General features: G+C 36.7%; 1 protein-coding gene across 2 annotated transcripts in view; it reads left to right on the plus strand.

Moving 5' to 3' along the window:
* SEMA3E (semaphorin 3E) overlaps positions 1–27,285 on the plus strand; it is a 241,258-nt gene that overhangs the window by 109,377 nt on the left and 104,596 nt on the right. For both annotated transcript variants that reach the window (XM_077770161.1, XM_077770162.1), the window contains one exon: positions 24,370–24,530. In XM_077770161.1, the coding sequence (XP_077626287.1) occupies positions 24,370–24,530 (161 nt within the window). The remainder of the gene's footprint in view (positions 1–24,369; positions 24,531–27,285) is intronic.

The following is a 27,285-nucleotide window of genomic DNA, read 5'->3' on the forward strand; positions in this document are numbered from 1 at the left end:
GGTAAGTTGGCCTCTTTAGGCTTCTGCTGTTCTTATCCCTAATCCTCACTCCATTCTTCATGATATGGTAAGGGAATAGCTAGTCAGGAAAAGTTATCTGTCTCCTGAGAAGAGGGTGGCTGAAAATGAGGAAGCTAGTAGACAGTGCATTGCAAATTCTTTACTTAACGATTCGTTAGTATTTTTTATTTTTCCCTATCATAGGTTGGAATATAGCAAAAGCAGCATTTCCAGGAATATAAATGCGATTAAAAACAGGAATAGTTTTTCTTTCTTTAAACTTCTGGATAAATAAAGCTTGCAAAGTTGCCGATGTGTTTAGAATGAGCTCTGGAAGTGTCATTGCTTCATTGCTTACTCTTCCTCTGCCTTGACAAAGCCAACTTGTTATTTACAGAGTAGAGTGTGGAGAGGCCATGGATCAGTCTTTCATGCTCTGTCTAGCATAAGGCAGCTGCAAAAACACATGATTTGGAGCATCAAGGCCATGGCTGAGGTCTTCCCTTGTCAAGGCAGATGTGTAACTTCAACGCATGTGCTTGCAGACCCTGAAAGGAATAGGGTCGATGTGACACAGGACCTCTAAAGATGTGTGGTGGTTCTTTGATTTTGGTAGTCACAAGAGTACATTGAGTTTAAAATTGTATTTTGGGAAGCAAAATATTGTATGGACTGGATATAGGATTCTCATAGTAACAGCTTCTCTTTATATATACTATGTGCTATATATATTCAGGACATGCACATATGATGTCTTTGATTGTTCATCCTTACTTTCACTACTGAAATTTATTACTGTAGTTTCACTGGAAGGCACTGTTAAGAACCAAACACTCTGAAGCATGTCTGGTACAGTTCAAAACAATGTTGCTGGTGAAGAAACTATTAATTCTTTGCTACTAAAACACACCATGTTGTGTCCACTCATGTTAACTATTAAACTTAGGTGCTGTGAAAAGATCAGAATACGTTGGCTTTGATGATGGCAATAAATGTGTTCTGTCTGCAATAAGCATTTATATACAATTATTTATAATTATTGAGTTGACATAATATTGACTTATTCCCTTCAGTTACCTAAGCAGTATTATCTCTTGGCAGTGTCAGAATCAAGTAATAGAAAATAATTTTCATCTTTCTTTTCTTTTTTTATTATGTAAAAAAATTAGTGTTTCTACCTATTTTTGAGAGACAGAGCACGAATCGGGGAGGGACAGAGAGATAGGCAGACACAGAATCTGAAGCAGTCTCCAGGCTCTGAGCTGTCAGCCCAGAGCCCGACACAGGCCTTGAACCCACGAACTGCAAAATCATGACCCAAGCCAAAGTCAGGCACTTAACTGACTGAGCCACCCAGGTGCCCCTTCGTGTTAAGGTTTTCTAAGTATTGTTTGCATTCTGAAAGATTTCAAATTTGCATTATCTTTATAGTGGAATTATGGTACAACTTAGGATTGTCAATAACTTGTTCTGTGAGTGTTCCTCAAGATGAGCAAACATTTCTAATAAATTTTAGCTTTATAAACAAGTGATATCTTGCAACATGAGTAGTATGTGATGCTGAATGTCGCATGATCACAATTGAGCTAATGGTTCTTGAAATTCGCTTTGATATACAAGTGCCTTGGATTACAAGCATGTTTCGAGAATGAATCATGCTTGCAAATCAAGGTTTTACTGTATATTTTTCCTTAAATAAGCCTTACCATGAATTTTTTTCCAAGCAAAATCAGTGTTGAAAAACGTAGACCAAAATATCTTTACATGGTTTTTTTTTTTATCTCTGTCAAACAATTTTTAAAAATTACTGTAACTGTCTAAATGCCTATTTGGAAAGAAACCATTTTCTCTTTAAAATAGAAAATAGGGATGTCTGGGAGGCTCAGTCGGTTCCAACTCTTGACTTCAGCTGAGGTCATGATCTCATGGTTCATGGGATCGAGCCCTATGCAGGGCTCTATGCTGACANTTACCTAAGCTATTATCTCTTGGCAGTGTCAGAATCAAGTAATAGAAAATAATTTTCATCTTTCTTTTCTTTTTCTATTATGTAAAAAAAAATAGTGTTTCTACCTATTTTTGAGAGACAGAGCACGAATCGGGGAGGGACAGAGAGATAGGCAGACACAGAATCTGAAGCAGTCTCCAGGCTCTGAGCTGTCAGCACAGAGCCCGACACAGGCCTTGAACCCACGAACTGCAAAATCATGACCCAAGCCAAAGTCAGGCACTTAACTGACTGAGCCACCCAGGTGCCCCTTCGTGTTAAGGTTTTCTAAGTATTGTTTGCATTCTGAAAGATTTCAAATTTGCATTATCTTTATAGTGGAATTATGGTACAATTTAGGATTGTCAATAACTTGTTCTGTGAGTGTTCCTCAAGATGAGCAAACATTTCTAATAAATTTTAGCTTTATAAACAAGTGATATCTTGCAACATGAGTAGTATGTGATGCTGAATGTCGCATGATCACAATTGAGCTAATGGTTCTTGAAATTCGCTTTGATATACAAGTGCCTTGGATTACAAGCATGTTTCGAGAATGAATCATGCTTGCAAATCAAGGTTTTACTGTATATTTTTCCTTAAATAAGCCTTACCATGAATTTTTTTCCAAGCAAAATCAGTGTTGAAAAACGTAGACCAAAATATCTTTACATGGTTTTTTTTTTTATCTCTGTCAAACAATTTTTAAAAATTACTGTAACTGTCTAAATGCCTATTTGGAAAGAAACCATTTTCTCTTTAAAATAGAAAATAGGGATGTCTGGGAGGCTCAGTCGGTTCCAACTCTTGACTTCAGCTGAGGTCATGATCTCATGGTTCATGGGATCGAGCCCTATGCAGGGCTCTATGCTGACAGCACTGAGCCTGGTTGAGATTCTCTCTCCCCCTCTCTTTCTGCCTCTCTCTCTTCCTCCTTCCCTCTCAAAATAAATAATTAAGCTTAAAAAGGGAGTAGAAAATACATTTCCTTTAGAGGAAGTATCTGTGAAGCCATGACTTCATGACTATTTTATGCTTGACTGTACACGGCAATTAGTATTGTGCATACAAATACTTAATTCAATTAGTGAGTAAAACTAACTTTCCAGGGAAGAAAATTGATAGTTTATTGTCATATGTTGTATAAAAACATCAACATAATGACAGCTTCTTTTTCTTATGATAACTCAGTATTTGGGAAAAATATATAAAATCCAATGTCTAGTTATAGTCTGTAAGTTTTGCCATTTCTCGGTGGGCAGTATTTGTATAGATCCCTGGTAGTAATCCTTTCTGTAGTATGCTTTGAGGACTAAGGAGGTGGATAAACATAGTACAGGCACATCTTGGGCTTTTCCAATATTTTGTGATGGGAAGATGATGTGCGTGAGGCATATCTCACACTCTCCGCTCTTCCAGCCAGTGCTTCCTTGCCAAGGAGACTGTACGTTAAAGAAATCACTATCATTTTCTGCTAGTTTTCTTGATAACTGGTGCTAATAAATCAGATCACCTTTCATATAAAAGCACAATTCATACAGAAGACCCCAAGTACTTTGTAACAACATTGACTTATAATTGAGGACATTTCCCTTTTTCCTAAGAAAGTCTTTTATTGAGTTTCAAAAGCACTACACAAAGTAAAACACCTGCAGAGCAGGAGGCTGAGAGCATGGGGTCCCTGCCCCCTGCCTGGAGTAGCTAGAAGGGCAAGGAGATGAGGCGGGAGGATGAGGGGTTGAAGGCGTTGAGTGGGGGAAGCCCCGGGTGGACTGATTGTTTCTCCATCTCCCATCTGACCAAGGCCTCTGCTTTGTTTAAATTTAATCTCTTACTTGCCCTGGCAAGGACAAAGCACATTTCAATTAGTCAAGCTTCTGCTGCTGATGGTGGTTGCTGTTTCAAGAGGGAGGAGAGAATCATGCGTGGGAAAAAGAATGTTTCTTCATTTTGTTACCTACCGTGTGTATACACCTATAGGAAAGAAGAGTGTGCCGGTAGGGGGTGAAGCATCTCAGTAAATATGATGCTAATCATTATCTAAGTAAGATGCAGGTTTTTCTGTCCCTCTTGCTGTCCTGATTCTTTAAAAAATTTTTGACAAATGCAGGTGAAAGCAGCCTAAGTCTATCTAATCAGAATTTGTTACTGAATGTCTAGTTAACAATGACCATGAAAATCTAACTTGACTTCATTAGTCTTTCTTCCTCCTTAGATTAAGAATAAGAATGTTCCACTGCTGCTGCTGAGTGCTTTCCAATTAAAGAGGGAAACAGCCCCTAGATTGTGCATTAACCGTGATATTCTCATCAGCCAGTAAAATTTATAAAATTGATATAAAGCCAAGTTTGGCATGCAGTCACATTGGACAATAAAGTTTTTCTTTTTCTTCATTTTTAAGAAAACAAAGTCTTTAGGAAAGACGAATTACAGAGATCTATGAGAAGCTTGTTAGATCCTGAATTTGAACCTTTGGTACTTTTATACCAAAAATGTTAAAGAGATTTTGACAGCTTGATCAAAGTAGTGTGGCATTTATTTGAAACATATATAATTGGTTAATGGCATCTGAAAACCTAGTTTTCTGAGTTCTAAGAACACAGTGTTGTTATTGTTTTCCTAAGTGTATGTGCTGAAATCACACAGCCAAATTATTTCTCTTATAATATGAAGGTGTATGTATGGTACATTTTTTTTAAAGAAGATTCACACGTGCTTTTATTTAATGGTAAAAGATAACCTAAATATGGTCTCATAGACTTTCAGTTTTTTAGCAAGCTCACCTTAACATATCAATGGTGTAACTAAATTTATAAGATTTTAACATTTGTGCAGTCAACATTGGACAATCATTGTATTAATTTGTTTTGAGACCAATGTGTACTTTTTGCTTCTAATTTAAAATGTTTTATGTCACCTCTGTGCTGATTCTCCTGGGAACTTTGAGCCGAGCATTTGGAAGTGTTATGGGAAGGGGTAATTATGCTGTCCAGGGAATTTGTCAGGGAACAGCGCTGTTGGAGATTAAAGGAGATGTGATGGGTGCAGGGGTCACAGCCTTGATTTTGAGCCAAGACTCACTATCACTTTTTTAATTGAGTCTGAAAACTAGAAAGCAGTGATGTAGTAGCCACCTATTACCGGGGAGGACACACCGAGCTAATTGGAAATGAGTGAGCATGGGGCTTAACAACGCCGAAGACAAAGAACTAGAAGAGCCAAATATGAATGGCAGTTCATTAAAACAAATACTCCGATAAAGACTTTTATAATTGATGCGTACCCTTCCTTTGATATTTTACACAGATAAATGCATTTTTGAAGAATATGAGTAAGTTTAGCTTCTGTCCTAGCTTTAGGAAGGCACTGAGAAAAATGCTTTGCATTAGTGGTGAAGCTTTGATTTTCAGAGCAGTTTTGGTTTTATATACTGTTAAATAGAGTTTTTAAAATTTTAGTGTTAATGTATCATATTTTTATTACTGTGTTAAACCAACATTAAAAAGCAGGTACAATTAATGTCATATTGTCATATTCAAAGTACAGAAGCAGCACATGCTAGGATATTTATAACACACTTATTTACCTAATTTAGCGTAATTGCTTTTGTTATGGCTCCCGTTCCTTTTCAGCACACTCCCTTGTGTCTTCAGACTTCAGATGATAAATTACTAAGTCCAGATCCTATTTCATAAGACTAGTGTTTGTAGCTGCGAAGTAGTTTGCAGTTGTAAGGAACTCTGGCATATATTTTGTTTCTATTTGTTAAGCTCAAACTTAATATTAACTACAACTGTCTCTGAAAAACAATTAATTGATTTTTCCCCGTTTCTTTCTTTTGGAAGTCACAGAGCATCAGAATAACATGTAATGCCCATCCCTCCACCTTGTTTTATCCAAGGTCTGTGGACACAGTAAAATGAATGCAGCTGATCCACAGCTTGTATTTCAAGAGTTCTGTGGTTTGGGAGGCTCTGCAAGTGAAAAGAGAACAAAAGTTTCTGCCATAAGTAATTGAACAGTCTCCACACGGCTTCTTTGGGCTTGCCAGCCTGATGTATCTGCTAATTGTATCTCCCTCTGCAAAGATTCTTCTTTTTTTTTTTTTTGTCTGGGAAGTGTGTTTGCTTTCCCCAAGCCCGCAATTTTAAAGGAACAGTAATGGGCCAGACTTGGGAGAGCAGTCACTTGGATGACCACTTCAGTTAAGTGAACCATGGGAATCAAATGGTAGGACATGTCAGTCCTAGGATGTTTCTGGACTTTACCTTTAAGGGCCTAAACAGTTTGTACTGTTCACCTTCCAATCAATTATTATTGCATTTTTTTCATTTTGGGGTGGGGGGTAAGCAAATAAGATCAGCAGATTGTGCTCTTTCTCTCTTGTATGGAGGCAACACTGACACTGGATGCTCTTTTCTCAGAAAATACTTTTCATATACTGCAACAACTAGAACATAGAATGATCTCTTGCTATTTTAATTGTTGGTATTAGAGAAGAGGGGAGGACCTTCCCTTGACTCTAACCTCACTGAATGAATGAAGATCTCATTGGTCCAAATTCTTCTCCCTTAGAAGCATTCCAGCTGCTGGTAGGTAGGGACCAGATTTTCTCATATGTTTTCAAGATGCTCATTCACTGAGCAAAGGAGTGCAATCATTTGGAATAATCATGAATGTTGTTTTTATAATCTTGACATTAGAACCCTTTGACAAGTCTCTGTTTGTTGGTGTACTAAAATGTTGCTTCACTTCTCACTATTTAGTAAACACATTGAAGCCTGACCCAAAGAAATGATTCACTTCTAATATTGATAAGCACTGTGTACCATATTCCACCACATTTTTACAGTGCGTGAGTTAGACATGGCCTAACATCTTTTAGACCCGCTAGATTTTTTACCTCAATTCCTTAGAAACCTACAGATGACAGGACACACTGATAGTTTATTAAGAAATCTGGAGAGTTGAAAGCCGCTCAAATCAAACTCTCAGAACTCAACAAAGATGTTTAGGTTTGACTTTTTTTTCCCCTTTTAATTGTCCTTAAGCTGAATGCTGAAGCACTACCTTTCAAAGGTAAACTTTCTTAACAGTTCAGATAGTCAAGGTTAGCCATCATACAAGATGTGTGATATCTCAAATATAATTAGCTTTGTGAACAGTGTACAAAACAGATTCATCATATAAGAGGTGTCTTCTGGGGCAGATGAAGGACATTCCACTAAGCATCGATTAATCACATCACGGAACACTTTCATAAACACCAAAGAGCAGCCACACTTGTTTCCATTATTATGTCGATAGAATTTTCAAGTAAGATTTTTTTCTCATTCCTTCTTGGTCACTCTGTAATGTCAAGCAGTGATCAGTTGATTTTTCTGCTTTTCTTGACTCGGAATTGGATGATGACTGGAACGTTTTGGTAAATTTGGTATTCTGGCGATTCTTTAACTGTGAACCTGTGATCACCTGCATATAGTTTTTGTATCTTGTCTAATAGCTGAGCATCAGCATAGGCATTCTATAGCAGAGGTTCTCCGTTTTTCTGTCATATTAACATTACCTGGGGATAGTTAAAAACAAATGCTAGTTGCAGACCGAATATACCCAGCTGTCTTGGCGAAGGAAACAGGCCTCAGCCTTTTTTAGAGCTTCCAAAGTTCTAGGAAAAAACAGATTCAAAATCAGCCTGAAGAAAATCTCCCTTACGGAGCCCTGAATTTACCATAAAAAGTAACTTCTTTTTTCTGTCAGGTTGATGGGTTCCAAACTAAATTCTTGGCCAGATTACATCGACTTTTGTGACATTGTTCAGACATACCCTCATGTGTCATGGAGAGTATCTGCCTCCAGAAAATGAGGCCAAAAGCGAACAATTTAGTTGGCTCTGGATTCCCTATTTTGGCTACATAGCAAAGCTGTGTGCCAAGACCTAGAAACCTGGCCTGTTAGGGCAACATTGTGAACACTCTATTGGTGTCAACCTCCACATGTCCCTATGCCCCCCCCACTCCTAACCTAATATTATCCTTTGTTTCCACTTGAGAAACACCCCTCCTCTAGGCTCATCAAATGCCATATTTACAGTAGACCCAGTTCGAGTATTCAAACAAAGCCAAGTTATTAGCTGATAAAGGTTTGAAGTATAATCCCTCCCAGAGGTCCCAAAATTTTAATAGGGTCTTTTGAAAGCCACAAATATCAAAGTTGTAAAACTTTAATAACTGGAGAAACCAGGAGGGGGATTAAATAATTGGACTCAGAGGCCCCTCTACATTACCGTCTTTAAATTATACCACATAAGCAGTCTTGCTCATTAGCTTAGTCCCTCTGGAAAACATTAAGCTTCTGTTCATAGCAAGTTCAGAGGACTCACCATTACCTAATCAAAAAAATAACACCTTTTGTCTTTTTGCTACCCACTATGGTGTCTTTTTTTCCCTCAAATATGGTGTCTTATTGGTCACAGAAGTAAGGTCGTCATTATGATAAAAATCAATTATTTTGATAACGGTAACTTGCCACCGGTACACTAGAAAAACTATTTACCGAGGGAGTGTGCTAATTAATTGCCTTCCAAAATTTTAATTTACTGTAGATAGTTTATTATCATAAAATACCTTATAAGATGTCATACATTCTATGCTTTATCAATGACTACTAAAGACGTGAATGAGGTGACTATAGAATTTTTAATATAGTAATTGACTTTGTAGGAATTCTAGCCTCTGTTAGTGATCTTGTCGTGGCCAAAGAAAATCATGTCACCAGTCATTCCTTTCATTGTTTTGTGTTCTTGAATGTTCTCCCTCTAAACACTTCAGCAAATTTGAAGTTATTTCATAACTTAGGCATAGTAATACATGTTTTTATTCCTAATAGAGGACCTCAGGAGGCTGTAAGGGGACAGGCACTGAGAAATTCTACAAAAGCAGGCTGGCACTTCATAGCTTTAAACACCTCAGTCGCATGTCGATTTGCATTATTTTTAGCAATGTGGACTGTAGCCAAAATGATTGTTTCTTGATATTATTTGTATCAGTTTTAGTTACCATTTTTCTTTTTTTCCCCCTGCTGCAAAGTGAGTGGAAAGGTTGAAGTGAAAGCTTTTACACTTCCTGCTTACCACCTCCACTACATTAACACTCTTTAAATGTCCTCTCTCTCTCTTTCAATCTCTCTCAATCTCTTTCTCGCTCGCTCGCTCTCTCTCTCTCTCTCTCTCTCTCTCTCTCTCTCTCACACACACACACACACACACACACACACAGCTCTGAAGGTGACAAATCCTAGCAGTTACTAACCATGAGCATTCTAAAAAATTGCATCCTCACTATGAAAGGTGTCTGCTGGTCACCGAGGTTAATGCATTTGCCCCTTTCCAGTGGCAGAGGCTATCTCTTCTTGGTCATGGCAGGAAAAGAAAATTGACCTCCTGTTCCCAATTTCATATGGAATCTTTTACCCAGATAGGGGCAGTGACCTTGCCAGAAGGATCCAAGTACACGTAAAATCATATTTGACTTGATGATGGATGGCCAGTTACCTGGGTACAGGCATCTGTTCTGATAAAGTTGGGAGCTGGGATAGGGCAGCTGCATGTTACTCTTTTTAGCTGCCTTTGACTCTTGCCTCCAGCTGGCGTACTGATATCTTCACAAATTCAGTTGAATCTCAAAGGAGATGATTGACAGTCCTATCATAAACTATGGAATAAGTACATGATCTTGAATTTTGTGGCAGAACTTAGGTTTCAATCTTTCAACTTGCTCTACGAATACATTGCTTGTCTATAGCTAATTTATACTTTGAAGTTTCTCTAGTGAGTTCTACAAAAGACATTTTAATTTGTCCTATCAAAATGTCTTCCAGGTTTTCCATGGTTTTTCTTACTCATCATCAGTTCTCTTTTTCTCAGCATGTGGAAGGGTATTCACATTTGCCAAGTTGTTTCCTGAATACTAAGGTTTTGGTTTAGGTGATTGCCTTATAATTTATAAATGCATTGTTAGGTCTCTAGTTCTAATGTAGGAAATACATATTATGTATTTTCTTATTTTCTTAATATGTATGTTATACTATGATGAGGTTAGCGAATATTTGATTTATATCTTCCCCTTTATGTGTAAAGCCTACCAAAAACTACAGGAAGACTGATCAATAGCAATAAATCTGTTGCTTTTTATACTGATAGTGGTGTACTTTGTTGACACAAGAACTTAGCTGATATAAAATGGCATCTTTAGCACTAATTCTTACCTTCCCATGTAACTAGAATTAATTCTGTAGTTCTCATAGTTTGTAAACACTAACAAATTTAAAAATTCTAGAGAGTATCTTTTGGACACTACTACTCTGTATTTTCCCTAACTGGAGATGATCTAGTTCATGATGTGATATGGTGTGTGAAGGAACTTCAGTGATGATTTCATCTATTCCTCTCATCCTACAAATGGGGACTTTAGATCTCCTATAAGTGGTATATTCAGTGGCCAAGGTGGGAACCAATCAGAGACATCTGTGCTTATTTTTTAAATTATTTTTTGTTTTGAGGAACACTTTCTCTTCTTATTTGAAGCCAGTAGGTTACAGGTTTTTATTTCATTTATTTCTGATCTCTGCATTGCCCAATCCTCTCTGCATCCCATTTTCTTCTGTTTTGATTCGGTTGTGCTGGATAAAGACAACTGCCGTGTGATAGCTTTTAGGATGCATGAGGCAAATTATGAGAAAAGGCTGAAGTATAGGTTGAAAAAAATGCCACTCCAGAGGTGTCTATGGGCATTTATTATGAGTAAATATTATTTGATAAATGCATGAAATGTAGGGGGAAAAAACCTCTAACATATTCCTGAGACATTTACTTCACTGAAGACCTGTGACCAACCTGTTTATGAAGAAACTGTGTGATTATACAAACTCTTCTGTTATGGTCAAATAACAAACGAAGCAATCCAGAGGTGTCAACATTGAAATGGTGTGTGACACTAGGAAGTTTTTAAGTTTTTCTGTGAGCTTCTGTTTCTTGATCTCTAAAAGGAAGAGCATTACGCATCCATTATTGGAGTGATATGAAGGGCAAATGAAATTATGTACATTGGATATTTCATGCAGGACCAACCACATAAGAGCCTTTCTGTGAATGTGGGTTCTCTTCCCTTCATAGTTTTCAGAGAAAACACAGGTGGTCTTTTAAGGTACTATTTGCCTTGTGACAGGTTTTAAACAACAGGGGTTTCTGGGAAGTGAATCAATGCTTGTTGAGGACTTTCAGAAAAGGAAAACAGGAGAAGAATTTGTTAGCAGCTTAGTTACTAAGGCAGCTTTTTGTGAAAGAAAGTCATCAGTGAATTGTACACATAGCAATGGTGTGTCTCATCTCTTTGCGTTCCTGAGCCACATCTGAAGAGACCCCATCTACCCAGGGGGCCTATTACCTATTAAGAGGCATCCGGTTCACATGGCAGCAGCTACAGTAATTGAGGCATGTAATTTAAGAGCAAATGAGCTTTTAGTGGTTGTGTAGCATTCTCAAACCTAGCAGAGGATGACAGATAACACATAGCCTCATTTCTGTATCCAGATGTATATCTACCAACGGTATGACTGGTATTATTGTCTTTGTCTTATAATGTGAATCAGCAGATTCAATTTCCATTTAATTAATGGGATATCCAAAGATTTAAAGTTGCTTTTTACTGTGCCTGGATTTGAAATTCAGTTATTATTCTGTAAGAATTGAAGCCATGAAGAAATGTGCTGTTAATAGAGATACAGGAGTCACAACTTTATGGTGATAAATGAAAACCACATATTTTTTAAAGGTGCAAATTTTCAATGTGTTAGATGGTCAGAGGGTATGTCTGGAAGTCATTTTTTTAGAGAGAATGTTTTATAGTATTAAATTGTATGGCCTGAGAGAAAGCTCTGTTTTTTCTAAAGATGAGACTGAAGATCTTTAAAAGAGATCAAGAAGTGAGAATGCAAAGGCTGTTTCGCTATAATGTTTTAACACTAAGTCAAACATACACCTGTCTAGAAATTGACAACTCTGTTCTTATAAAACCAGCTACTAAATTAAATGCTGGAAAACTCATAGAAACTCAGGCTTTGGTTGTAATAGCAAAAATGTTAAAAGAATCTTTACCTGCTCTTCTGGTACTTAAACTTTAAATTTCAAGGGTAGAGATAGTTTTGCATAATATAGTTTAGATTGAGCATATGAATGATGAAGAAAGGAAGTAGATTTTTTTTTTTAAAAAGGCAAATTTTCTCTTGCCAGCTGAGGTAGAGTTAGACTGAAAGAAGGAGTAGAAAATTATTCCAAAGTGCTATTGGGAGCAAAGAAAGGTTTTAACTTAAAATACAGCCTAGCTGTTTACACTGATCATAGTAATCATGTACTTGCAAAATTTCCTATTTCTCTTTAAGCCTATATAATAAGCCTAGAGAGCAACTATGTCCACTTGACAGAATATAATTAAGAAAGGCCTATTTCTTCAGAGGAAATTTTCATTCAATGCCCAATAGTTTATCAACATCAAAGAAAGGAGAAAGAAATCCCTATATATTGGCCATCCATTATGAATTATTTGATTCTTACAGCAACCCTGCTAATTAGTTACCATTATCACCATTTCATACATGAAAAGTTGACAATCAGAGAGGTTCTATTTATCTCCCACATCATTATCAGTGCCTACTAAACAAGTGGCTACCCCTGGACTAGGCTCTGGGGTTATCATAGTGACCACGATGGAAAAAGTCACTCCTCTCAAGGAACTTATTTCTTGTCAGGGAAAAATGAAGATACCCAAGGAAGGAAAAAGATAAACAGAAAACAAAACCAAGTAACATTTACACACTGTAGGATTATGCTGCAAGACAGTGATGCTGCAGCCAGTGCCTCGGTGGAAACTTGAAACTCCTTAGACAGGGCCGACTTCACAGAGGGAGGAACCAACTAACTATACTGAGGTCAGAAGGAGGCACAAATCAGGCAGAGGGAAGAGTCGGGGCAAAACTCTAAAGCCTGTGCCCTGGAGCTCCCTGAACAAGAGAGAAATTGGAGCAACATCTGGCATGAGGTGGATGACTGACAGTTAAGATTGTGACAGACTTTGAACTAAGATTTTAATCTAAAGATATTGGGAGACAGTTGCAAGGTTTTATGTAGAGGAAGTTTAGAGTCATGAAGTTCTCATGACTCAAGTTAATTTCTTGGAAGAGGCACTGACTACTGCAAAGTAAATAGTAGGAGGGGACATAAGGGAGGGTAGAAGCAGGAAGATAGGAAGTTCCTTCACTGGTCCAGCCATGAAGTGGTAGAGGAGATACTGAGGATACATGACGTGGTATTCAGAGAAACAAGAATCAGGACAAATCACAGGTACTGCACAAGATCCAAAGTGCCATTTACTGAGAGTGGAAGACTGGTAGAGGAGTTTGTTAGGTGGAAATCAAGAGTTTATTCTCCATTTGCTAGGATGGAGAATTCTGTTAGACTCTAAGAGAAGACAGCAAGTAGACACTAGCTAAACAAGTATGGATTTGGGTGTCAACAGAGGAGATAAAAAACAGAGTCATGTTACTCTGAAGAACTTCAGGTATCATATATTTGAATCAGTATGTGATCAAAAGAAAAGAAAAAAAGTCTTCCAATCTCCTTTCACCCAACTTTTGGCCCCTTCTGTTTGCTAGGCACATTAAAAGCCATTGTTATTTTTAAATAAATCTGGTCATATAATTGCTCTTCAGACCTTTGATGGCCCTCCTGTTACATTTGGAATAGCAAGCCCTAGTTTACAACATCCTTTAAGGAATGTTGAATGAATGACCAGTCCAGAATAGCCCTGGCACACAGGTTCAGTTTAGGAAACTATTTCACACAGAACTTGCTCTTTTGGCCTCCAGTGAAATGTAATTATAATTAAACATTTAGGAGACCATCAAAAATAAATTGTTTAGTTACTCACTTTTAGAGAGTAGCACTTTATATTTCATGATTTTGTTCAATAATTTAAATACATTCAGGGGCACCTGATGGTTCAGTGGGTTAAATGTCTGACTCTTGGTTTTGGCTCAGGTCATGATCTCATGGTTAATGGGTTCAAGTCCTACATTGGACTCCACACTATCAGCATGAAGCCAACTTGAAGTTCTCTCTCTCCCTTCTCTACCCCTCCCCTGCTTGCACTCTCTCTTTTTCTCTCCCTCTCTCAAAATAAATAAATAAACTTAAATTAAAAACTATATATACATGCAGGGGCGCCTGGGTGGCTTAGTCGGTTAAGCGTCNNAAAAAAAACTATAAATACATGCATACAAATACATGTATAGCTCATAGACAGTGATTCTTTATAACCTTGGCCTTTTATAACCTTTTGTGACCCTGGGTTCATTCAGTTCATACACCAATAATCTAGAAGAGCATGTGTAATACTAAATAATAATAATTTATGTAAGAGAGGAAGACAGGAATCTTATAATTCTGACACTGTGTTGTTTTCCATGACCAAGGAAATAAAATGCTATATAATACCTGGCTATTTATATGTACATTTAAAGCCCTTTTGCTTTTGTTGAAAGTGGTTAATAGTTAAAACGTGAGGCACAACAGTGCCTGTTGTGAACCTTTGCCTTGTAAGAGAGAATCTAAAAGCTCAGAGAATCCATAAAGGCCAGCACTCCATTGCTAGAAAGAGCACTTAGGAAGCCACTGAGCTATCCCCTGTTTACACTTAAAACAAAAAACAAAAACAAATAAACAAACAAAAAAAATAGCTAGGGGCACCTGGGTGGCTTAGTTGGTTAAGTGCCTGACTCTTGATTTACGCTCAGGTCATGATCTCATGGTTTGTGAGTCTGAACCCCCCATCGGGCCCTTCACTGAGTATGGAGTCTGCTTGGGATTCTCTCTCTGCCTCTGTCTTTTTCTCTCTCAAAAATAAATAAACTTAAACAGTTTTTTTTTTTTNAGTTCCTCCTAATCCTCCTATATGTGCAAACATACGATATTTGTCCTTCTCTGCCTGTTAATTGCTCATTTCTTTACCACTGTGTTTCAACTTTCTTATAAGCCATTGCCCATCATTGATTGGTTCTGTCAAAATCATCAAAGTGTTTTGTAAGAAACCTTTTCCTTTCTGGACCATTAAGAAGCTGGACAGAATTTCTAATAGTTATTCCATTTCTACATTTCATTTTTATTAGCAGTGCTTACTGTGTATGGAATTTAGTACTGTCAAATTAACTTTAAAATGTGCACTAAATAAAATAATGGATTCAGAAAATAATGAAAAGTTTAAATTCCTGGGTCTTGGGAAGTTACTGCTTTGCAGGTGACAATAGAGGAAGAAAACACTCCTCCCTTGGGAATCTATTTTTGTTTGGGAACTGAAAATGTGTACTCTCTCCTCCCCCTTCTTACACATGGGAATGTGGAATTTAAATATATTTTGACAAAGTGTAGAGAGCCGTCTCTGTAACATATTGATGTCAATGAGTTTTAAAACTATTTCCCTTACAGGTTAAAAGAGAAAGACCATGAGAGGAAATGACTAAATCCATTGTGTATATCTTCATTGACAGCCGATAATTAGCATGTAGCTTAGCAATAATAATTAGTTCCCTCTTTAGAAAATTTCCGGATGAACTCTGAGTTGGTGCATCTCAGTTTAGTCTTGTTTCTTTGTCCAGTCCCTCCCCCCAAGTAATTCATGTTATTTTTAGAGTAGGAAGAACTCAAGATGAGCTCTCTCCTTTTAACCAAGTCAGCACTGTCCATTATTTGCACTGTGTTTTCTGCAGATTACCTGAGATTAGAGTTTCTTTTGTCTCCCCTCTTCCTGTATGTTTTCTGATTCTTTCATCTAGGCAGCTTGACACAGTGGAGGTGGGTAAAGAAGTTAGCCATTGCTCGGTAAATATGGCAAGTCCACAGACTATAATTTGGAGCTGAAATCATTAATATGACTTAAAGTGCTGACCTGAAAACTAAAAAGAGGAAAATGTCTTGAGGGAGGGAAGTTTCTTGCTCAAATTTCTTTGGCATTTAATATAAACCTTAATACTTCTAATACATTTTGAAAAATTTTTTTATGTTGTATTTATTTCTGAGAGAGAGACACACAGCATGAACAGGGGAGGGTCAGAGAGAGAGGGAGACACAGAATCTGAAATAGGCTCCAGGCTCTGAGCTAGCTGTCAGCACAGAGCCCGACGTGGAGCTCAAACCTACCAACCATGAGATCATGACCTGAGCCAAAGCCGGACGCTTAACCGACTGAGCCAACCAAACACCCCATAAACTTCCAGTACATTTTGAAACCCTGTGGTAAACTAAATAAAAATATTTTCCTTTTTTTGAAAAAGATGTCTGATGCCAAAAATGTCACAAATTCACAAGTCAAAACAACCTGGAAAATTTTGTCATTATTTGAGTTTATAAAACACATATTAAAGGAAATTAAAATTAAAATTGCTGTGGACGTGAATATTCTGTTGATGTTGCCACTGTTGAATTATTTTGTATTGATACCGATTTTTCAATGTTGGGAAAACCTTCCATTTTATCTTATTTATATCAGGCTCTACCAAAATGTTTTCTACTTCTGACATGCTGCAATCCCTTAATAGACTAGATTTTTCTTAGTTGTTTCTTGAAGAGTTTTATATATCATAGGTTCTGGAGTCAGTGTTAGTAAGGAATGAGCTTTTAATAAGTCGTTTTTTTTGTTCTTAGTCTTCAGGGAGCAGAACAGGAGATGACTAAGCTGGGTGAGTTCGTAGTGGTGATAGACAGCCCAGGTCACACATGCTTCTTCAAAGCAAAGGTCCTCATTTGGCTTCTCTTGGCTCTGACAATGACCACATCACCCTATATGTGCACCAAATCTCTTCAAACCTCTGTCAACGTTTAGAAAATGGGGTAGTTGTAGGTCCTCCTTTATGGAAGTGCCACATGGTTAAATGAGATAATAAATGCTAAGCCCCTAGACAATATATGACTTACAACTACTCAATGAATATTAACTGTCATCACCACCTTGAGAGTCAGGGCTGAGAGGAACAGAATCAGGACATATGAGGAAATAAGGTTGCATGAAAGAAGTGATTTCTTTCCCACCTTTCATTTATCATGTAATTTTGTTTTTAATAAAGCAATATATGTTAACTGGGAAGAATTTGGAAATCATAGAAATGTTACATTGGCCTCTAAAAGAGTCCTAATAGTAATACTCTGAGCCTCATTTTTACTGGTTATTGTAATTTTTTGGTAATTGTTTAAAATACCATTTAAAATATTTTCACATTTATTTCTTTGTATATTTAATGAAGTTGAATTCTTTGTGTGTGAATTTGTTTTTGTCTGTCTTCTATTATGACATAATCTGTTTACAAAAAGAATTGATAATAGATATTTTCTTTCCTTAAAATATTTTCTCAACATGCTGAAAGATCAAGAATTTGTTTTTAAAAACTTTAAGTGTATTTATTTATTTTGAGAGAAAGAGTGGGGGAAGGACAGAGAGAGAGGGAGAGAGAGAGAGAGAGAGAGAATCCCAAGCAGAACCCTCGCTGACAGTGTGGAGCCTGATGTGGCCTTAAGTTCATAAACCATGAGATAATAACCTGAGCCAAAAACAAGAATTGGACACTTAACCAACTGAGCCACCCAGATGCCCCAGTATTTTTTTTATATCTGTGCTCTAATAAATATATTTCCCTAAATTTTTCCCTAATAAATGTTTCTGTTTTTTTCATTTTAGAATTTTATAATTTATCAAACTGTACTGCTTTTCTCTTATTAATTGCTTTTCTTTTAACAGTGCTCTTTTTATAAGTAAACCAAACTTTAATTCATAAGAATTTCATGTGGATGAGATAGATGAATGTTTTCCTATCCCAACAGAGAACAAAACTGAAAGTAGTTTTCTCTGTGCTGACAGGAAGTTTTATTTTCCGATTGAGTGAAAAACTTTAACGATTCAGTTATTATTAGGAAGTATGGCTCAAGATCGGATAGTGAAAACCGAGATTTTCATATTTAAAGATGGTCTTCAAAACTTAGTAAGATTATATAAAAAATCTCTAAACTGCAGCTAGCTTATTCAGTCTAGAGGAAATACAGGTTGTGATGAATTTATGTTACTATACGTTTATTCATGAATAAAGACAGACAGACTAGACAGGTTTATCTGTGGTGATGGTTCTGATACCCCATAATTATAGGGACCACACTATTTAGCACATGTCTTCTACATTTAAGCATGGATGGGTAATTGATCATTCCAAAGCAGCCAGGCTACAGGAAGCTAAAAATTTATGAATTGTGAACACTGGCTTAGCCAATTACATTATTTTCCTTGGGAATTTGAATTGAAAGATGCAAAAATTATTGTTCTGTGATGGGGTGGGAGCTAGACAGTCATATAATTGGGGGCTAATGCACACCTATTTGGCATCAGCAAACTAACGAATAAACCCTTTAGAATCAGTACAGTGAAGAAGTGGCATTAAGAAAGGCAAGAAGCAAAGACATATGATTTCTCAAGAAGCAAATTCCTTGTGCTTCTGTTGGTTTTCCAGTTACTATGAAGCTAAGCTTTCTGTCCTTGAATCTTTGTTGACCTGATTTAACTAATCTCTGTTACTTGAAATCATTGACGTCCTTGCAAATAAGGCCATAAAGTCACTTTTGGTAGATTGCACTTTGATATGAATTCAGTTGACTTGCACTGAAGCATGTAATTGTAAGTACAGGTATGGCTCTTGATACCTTATTTTCTTCAGTGATGTTGGGTGTTCATCATAGTATTTTTCACCACATTCATTTAGAGGACCTCAGGAGAAGTTTCTCTTAGTCCTTAGTACCCGGTGGTTTAGCTGAGGTTCTCCAAAGAAACAGAACCAATAAGATAGATAGATAGATGATAGATAGACAGATAAAGATAGACTATACCATGGAATCCTACATGGCAATGAGAAACAATGAAATCTGGCCATGTGTAGCAACATGGATGGACCTTGAGGGTGTTATGCTGAGCGAAATAAGTCAGGCAGAGAAGGACAAATATCATATGTTTGCACGTATAGGAGGATTAGGAGGAACTTGACGGAGGAACAAGGGGGAGAAGAAGGGCGGAAATGGTGGGGGAAAGGGAGAGAGGCAAACCATGAGAGACTCTTGAATGCTGACAAAAACTGAGGACTGATGGATGTGGGGAGGAGGGGGGATGGGCATGGAGGAGGGCACTGGTGGGGATGAGCACTGAGTGTTATGTGGAAACTAATTTGACAATAAACTATTTGTAAAAAAATAAAAAATAAATACAAAAAAAAGATAGAGATATAATGAGGAACTGCCTTATGCAGTTACAGAAGCTGAGAAGTCCCACAGTCTTCTGTCTGCAAGGTAGAGAGCCAGGAAGGATGGTGATTTAGTTAGAGTCTAAAGGCGTAACAACCAGGGGAGTTGATGATGTAAGTCTCAGTCTGAGGCAGGAGAAAAGTGATATTCCAGCTCAGTCAGACAGCTAGAGGAAAAAAAAAAAGAGTGGGTTCTTCCTTCCTCTACCTTTTGTTTTAGTCATATCTTCAACACATTGGATTATGTCCTCCCATATTGCTTTAGTTAGTCCGTCAATTAAATGCTAATATCATCCAGAAACACCTTAGCAGATACACTCAGAAGTAATGTTTAGCCAAGTATTTGGGCAGTCCTGATCCGGTCAAGTTCATAGTAAGATTACCCATCACACCAAGCAACATTCCTAAGCAACTGACACAGTTTTTCTATTGTGTTACAGTGACTTTTACTTTGAATTTTAGGAAATCTGGGGTCCATTTTGTAATTCCCTTCAACAATGTATAGGGATATTAAAGAATAACTTTCAGTTAATAAAATTAATTATAATGTCATTTTCTTTATTTTTCTCCTTCATCTTGATACCTCTAGCATTATATTTATTTGTTAAATTGAATGTATTTGCATAAGTCATCTCAGATCCTTTTGGGAAGAGGCAAGTTAAATAATCAAATAAGAGTAGAAAATTGGAGTTAATCTTGAAGCATGAGTCTTTTAAAAAATGTTTCTCTTGTAGAATGCCTCTGTGTCCATTATTCCAGATATATGTAGATATATGTTCAAAACACAGGTATTTACTCGTAACACATACTTTTGACCTTTTCTGACTTAAAGTCAGGGTTGTTGGAGACTCAGCTAAGAAGGACAGTTTGTGTCTTAGAGAAAATTAAGGATCACAGTAAGGATTTATACTTGTAGAAATTGATAAGGAAAATATAAATAATCACATTGATAGGTTTTGGTTAGTATCATGATTCTGAAAAAATGTATCTACTGACATGCTTGAACAATCAGTTACTGGCACTATTCTGTGATATGGTGATGGTCGAAGTGGAGACTTGGAGAAGCAATTCGGGACACTTCTCTCATTATTGTCAAAATGTTAAAGAAAATGATAGTCTGTTCATTGGGGCTTAAAAGTTTAAAAAGTTAATGTGACTTTAGGAATTATTCTAGTAGTGTCTTCATAAGTTATGAAATTTCTTGAGTTACTGCCTGAAGTGTGTATGTGATGCTCAGTTTAATGTACCCAAACGTATCTTAGGTGTTGGGTTTATTTTTTTATGACCTCCACTCTAGAAATGCAATGTAGTCAAAGAATTAATAATTTTGAATGCTGGAGGGTGATTAACATGTAATGAAGTCAGTCTCACCATTATTCAATAAAGAGGCTAAGTGGTTATTCAAGGTGACTCAGGCAATTAACGGCAAAGCTAAGACCTGAATGTGGCTCTTCAGTTTCTCAGTCTACAGGACTTTCTGTGATGACATACACTTCTGTTGTACTTTAATTTTCATGGGATTTTTTTGGTAATTTGAGTAATTTTTCACTGTAATAATGTGGGTAGAGGGTAGTCATTTAATTTCTGGGCACCTGAGTTTCTCTATCAGTAAAATAAAGGTTAGTAGTAATTTTAACTATTATACTGTGGTTGATCACTGTTGTGGGGAGGAAAAAAAGATACATGTAAAGGCCATGAGAAATGAATAGTTTTAAAAAATTGTACTTGTTGAATGTACATTTCATTTTTTTTCTCTTTTTCTTTTCATTTTCATTTCAGTTTTTTTTTTCTCTTTTCATTTTCCAAACTATTTCTCCATAGGAGCATGAGTGTATCTTTGTGATCTCATGGGGCAGACTTAGCCACAGAGATGGGCAGATGGGTCAGAATAAAAGTTGATACATTCAGGATAAAATAAGATTGATGAGTCAGTAATTAGTCTCTATTATTACAGACAAAGAAACCGGAACTACCACCTTTAGACTATGAAAATTACAGTAAGCATAGCAGAAATTGACAAGTCATAAAAACAAGTAGATGTTAATGGCTATCTCTCTCTGTGTATACAGGGATTAATGAGATCCTAATGACCTCATTGGGAAATAAGCAAGGTGATCTTTAGGTGGAATTGATTCATGGATGCCTCCTTTACTGGTTGAGCTGCCCTTCATTTCAATTCATACTTTTAAATATGGGCTAGACTATACTCTTTGGCAACATTTTAGGGTATGCTCTTATATTGTATTCTTTTCATCACTTGGTCTTATTTTCCAGCAAACTTAACCACCCAGACTCTGCACCTTACTGTATTTGGCTTAGAGGCCTGTTAATTCTAGATAACATGTAACATTCTTTGATGAATTGTGTCCTTTCAGGTAATTATTTCACTGTACATAAAACTTGGAGAATTTTAACAACTGATTGGAATAACTGGGGAACCTTTTCTGAAAAAGAGTCCATTTAGCATCCCTGACATAAACCATAAATTTTTATATATAAAGACAAAGTGTAATGGAAGTAGACAGTATTGATTCATATTTTTGTTTGGATACTGGATCCTTAAAATGTGCATCTCTTGTTGGGTGCCTGGGTGGCTCAGTTGGTTAAACGTCCAACTTCATTTTAGGTCATGATCTCATGATTTGTGAATTCGAGCCCCATGTCGGACTGTGCTGACAACTCAGAGCCTGGAGCCTGCTTCGGATTCTGTGTCTCCCCCCCCTTCTCTGCTCATGTTCTGTCTCTCTCTGTCTCAGAAATAAATAAAACATTTTTTTAAAAAACCTTAATAATTAGAAAATGTGCATCTCTTCCTGTTGGTGGATGCCTAGTAAGGAAGGAAAAAATATGATTTTACCTTGACAAAATTAGTAAATGGGAAAAATCTGTCTTCCAAGATTCTGAATCCCTAGTCTCTCAGATTCATGTTTCTTCCTCCCCAAATAAAGCACTTTATTATTCTGTGCATCCTTCCCTCAAAACTTGTTCTCACAGTCTTTATTTAGGTGAAAAGTCAAATGACTCATCATTAATTCTACCTTTATAAGAGATGCTTTGATGTTAGCAGTATTGGTTATTTTAAACTAAAGGGTTTTTAATTTTTAAAATTTGAGTACAGCTGATACCCAATGTTACATTAATTTCAGGTGTATTAAATTGAAGGTTTAAACTTAGCCGTACTCCACAAAATTTTGAACATCCACAGTTTTAGAGTAGAGATATAGACACTGAAGATATTTTTAATTGTTTTTTTTTCAATGTTTACTTTTGAGAAACACAGGCAGAATGTGAGTGAGGAGGGGCAGAGAGAGAGGGAGACACAGAATCTGAAGCAGGCTCCAGGCTCTGAGCTGTCAGCACAGAGTGTCATGCAGGGCTCGAACCCATGAACCATGAGCTGAAGTCAGTCAGCTTAACCGACTGAGCCACGTGGGTGCCCCAATGACCATATTTTTAATAGAGAGGGCAAAAGTATTTCATCTCTCCTTTTTCAGAAGAAGAGTGGGCAAAAAAACTATACAGATGTGTCACATTTCATACCGCTATCTGGATTTTAGTGTTCTAGTTACCACTATTTCACATTCTTTGTCAGATGCATTAGGATTTGACCTTTGGATAATGAAGCTATCTTCTCACCTGTCAGTATTTCCCAAAAGGCCTCTTTTGGGAATTTTTAGCATGCAGGGTCTGGTATTAGGAGCAATATCCTCTCATCAGGAGAAGGCTGTCATGTATTACTTTCGAAGCTTAAGTACTGAACTGCCATATGGAGTTAAATACCTTGAACAAACAAACAAATGCACACATATGAGAGGTTTGCCAGAATGTGACTTTCTAAAAGTAAATGTATATTAGTTGAAACAAATAATTTATAATTTCTTCTGTGGGCATAAATCATAAAGACTAGCCCAAATCCCAGTGGTAGAAAAAAATCCCCAACAGTTTTATCAGTTGTCTGAACTGAATACCATCATGTGTCACCCCATTGTATTAACCACCCTGATAGTTTCCAGATATGGACAATTTGATTGTAGATGTGACTCTCAAAACCAGTTTTAAGTGGAGACATTTTTTGATGAGTTGGTGTTCATCTGGAATTAAGTGCAATTAATCTCTTCTAGAATATTTTTTTGTGAAAAAAATAGAATATTTTTTGTAGATTTGCAATTTTAGTTAAGCATAAAGAAGTAAGGATAAAAGTCACAATAAAATGACTCTTCCACATAGTACTTTACATAAAGATTGTGAACAATAATTCTTTCTGTATGTAAAAACATAAGATATTTATCTTTCATATTGAAGGGTTTTTTAAAATATTTTTAATATTTATTTTTGAGAGAAAGAGAGACAGAGAGACAGTGTGATCAGGGGAGGGGCAGAGAGAGAGGGAAACACAGAATCTGAAGCAGTCTCCAGGCTCTGAGCTGTCAGCACATAGCCCGATGTGAGGCTCGAACTCACAAAATGCAAGATCATGATCTGAGCTGAAGTTGGACACTTAAATGACTGAGCCACCTAGGCACCCTGAATTGAGGTTTTTTGGTTCACAAATTTATAAAAGATTTTAATTGTGTGCATTAAAATTTATACCCAGTTACACTTTTTTACTGGTTGAACAATTTTTTTAAATTTTTCTAGTTTTATCAAGAAAATATTAATGTATAGCATTGTATAAATTTTAAGTGCACAATTTTATTTGATATACACACATATTATGAACAGACTACTACAGCAAGGTTAATAAACATCCATTATATCACATAGAATTCTTTTCTTGTGATGAGAACTTTCAAGATCTACTCTCTTAGCAACTTTCAAATATGCAATATGGTATTGTTAATGCACTGCATATTTTTAATCCTTTGAGTAATAAATTCTAAAGACTTTATAGTGGATGAATGTTAACTACACAATTCCAGTAGGCATGACAGTAGAGCCATAAAAAAAAGTGTTACAAAGATATTGGTATTTTGACTTTTGTTGAGCGAACATTTTCTTTTGCCTTTCAGAACTCTTGGATCTAAACCGAACATCAGTCTTTCATAGTCCTTTTGGGTTTCTTGATCTCCATTCAATGCTGCTGGATGAATATCAGGAGAGACTCTTTGTGGGAGGCAAGGATCTTGTGTATTCTCTCAATTTGGAACAAATCAGCAATGGCTATCGAGAGGTATGGAAACATCAGACTGTATATCAGGAGGGAAAGAAAAAGGGTGAGGGAGATAACTTCTTGCATGGTGTTACTTGAATTAGTTTTTTGATTGTTGGCCAATTTAATATTCTCAATGATTATTGAAAGAAATAAAATATTCATTAAAAATGAAGTTATTTTGAAAGAAGTTTATAAATTATCAAAAATGAACTTTTCTAGCACAGCATTGATCTCTGTATTACCAGAAGACTTCAGGTTAGTGTGTTTGACACTACTGTTTGCATAATGGCCCTTGTCACCACACCCACTGTTCTGAGATCTGGGTTTGGTTTGAACATGCTTTTACCATCAATCCACCTAGGTTTTATTACTACAAAGACCCTAGCCTAAAGAAATATGGATGTGTGATCTTGCTATGGTTAACCCTTGATGTTCTCTTGGTAATATCGCTGATTTAGGTGGATGCTCCTTAAACTTGGTGGGTTAAAGTATATTAAAATAGGCAAGTGCCCATCATTTTCAAGCAGTGCTTAACTGTGATGAGAAAGACAGCACGTTTTGAGTCTGTGTTTATACAGAGTTGAGTTGAACTAAATTTTTTTTCAGACCCAAATCAATTTTAAAACACGCAGAAATATTTAAACAACAGTATTTTTTGGCATAAAAGTATTACATAATGTATTTTCTTTATAATACACATTAACTTTTTATGTTTGTCAAAATGATCAATGTCCATAGTTTTTAAATTAACTTAAAAGACTTTATGATGAAAAACAGTATCCCTTCATCTCTGCCAGTTCCTAATTCCTGGAGAAAATCGTTTCAAACTCTTGTTTCTTCTGATTCTTACCTCCATTTTTTTTTTATTTTTTTATTTATTTCTAGGAGAGAGAGAGAAAGACAGTGTGAGCAGGGAAGGGTCAGAGAGAGAGGGAGACACAGACTCTGAAATAAGCTCCAGGCTCCGAGCTGGCAGTCAGCCCAGAGCCCGACGCGGGGCTCGAACCCACGAACCGCGAGATCATGACCGAAGCGAAAGTCGGACGCTTAACCGACTAAGCCACCCAGGCGCCCCTCTTACCTCCATTTTCTAAATAACATTTCTATACTATTCGTACTTGACACCATTGATTTCAGACAATATCTGTTGACTTTTTTTTTATCAGAAAGATGAGGATGTTAGCCTTCTTTTCTTGCAGTACCATAGCTAAAATGTCTCTGCACTGTACCCGTAGCCCACCGTTACCTGTCCCTTCATCTTCCCAGTTTAGCTATAGAACAATTTTGAGTTACTAATAACCATTTAGATTAGTATAATTAGGAAAATAGATCCCACTTCTTCTTTTCCCCTCTGGGTAAATTAAATAGTATCCACTCCCCTTTGTATTCCATTCACTTAGATTTTTTTATATTACTTTCACTGATTTTTCACCAAACACCAAACTCTCTACCAAACTTCTCTTTCTTTCAATTTTCATTAGTCCAAGTTTTTTTTTTTTAATTTCAGGAGTAGAATTTAGTGATTCATAGCTTACATATAACACCCGTCACCCTCCTTAATGCCCATCATCCATTTAGCCCATCCTCCCACTGCTTTTTAGACTCGAGGTATCCATTCTGGTACTTTTAGCATCCTGGGGTTTAACTTCACCATTATCTTGGAGTACCCTACTCTCTGTCTCATTTGTACAGTCTTCTGAGCTTATTATGACCTTTTACTGAAGTATGCCTTCTAGTAGCTTCTTGAAGGAGTCAAATAAAATGTTGAGTGTTTTATGTTTGAAAATAATATTATTCAAACTTCACATGTAATTGATAGGTGCATAAAATTCTGGAATGAAAATCATTGGCTTTAGAGTTTTGAGGATATTGTTCCATTGTTTTCAGATTTTCAGTGTAGCTTCTGAGAAGCTGATGCCTTTCTAATTTCTAAATTTTGTATGTAACCTGTTTCCTGCATCCTGCCCTGAATTTTGACCCCAAGACCTCTGTGTTCAAATTTTTTTTTCAAATTTCTCTTAGAGTTGATCTTTTTTCATCCACATTGGGCCTTCTCCAGGACACCTAATGGCCTTCCCCTCTGGAAAATGTTCATTATTTTTTAAATGTTTTCCCTTCTTTTTCTTTTCCTCTTGATTGTCTTTCCATCGGTTTTCTGGCCTATTTATTATACAAACTTTGGACCAAACTTTGGAAATCTCCTGATTTCACCCACACCCACTATTCCTACTCTCAGACAGACTGTGGGACTTTGAATTCCTGAGCATTTCTAAAGTTCTTTTTCATGAATCAGCTTGCTTATTGGCTCCCTTCACCTTGCAAGCATTTAGATTTCAGCTTTTCTAGTGTGCAAAGACAGTCAACACTTTTCCATATGTCATAGAACTTCCAAAATGTTGCTGACATTTCTTTGGCTTCTCCACTCAAGTTCTCTTTGTCCTTTTTGGACTGTGTCCTTTACTGTCATTTTAGTAGTGGCAAGAGGGAATGGAAGCACATACTCTTTTCTTTTTACTATCATCATTGGTTTTATTTTCTCAGTAGTTCTTAAAGGAAATGCTGTCTCTTTATGTATGTTATATATATATATATATAATTTATATTACACACACACACTTTTTTGTTTGTTTGTTTGTTTGTTTGTTTTTACAACTAGTTTATTGTCAAGTTGGTTTCCATATAACACCCAGTGCTCATCCCCACAAGTGCCCTCCTCTATGCCCCTCACCCCCCTTCCCCTCCCCTCACCCCCATCAGCCCTCAGTTTGTTCTC

Source organism: Crocuta crocuta, unplaced genomic scaffold (genome assembly GCF_008692635.1).
Source record: "Crocuta crocuta isolate KB4526 unplaced genomic scaffold, BGI_CrCroc_1.0 scaffold424, whole genome shotgun sequence".
Taxonomy (NCBI): Eukaryota; Metazoa; Chordata; class Mammalia; order Carnivora; family Hyaenidae; genus Crocuta; species Crocuta crocuta.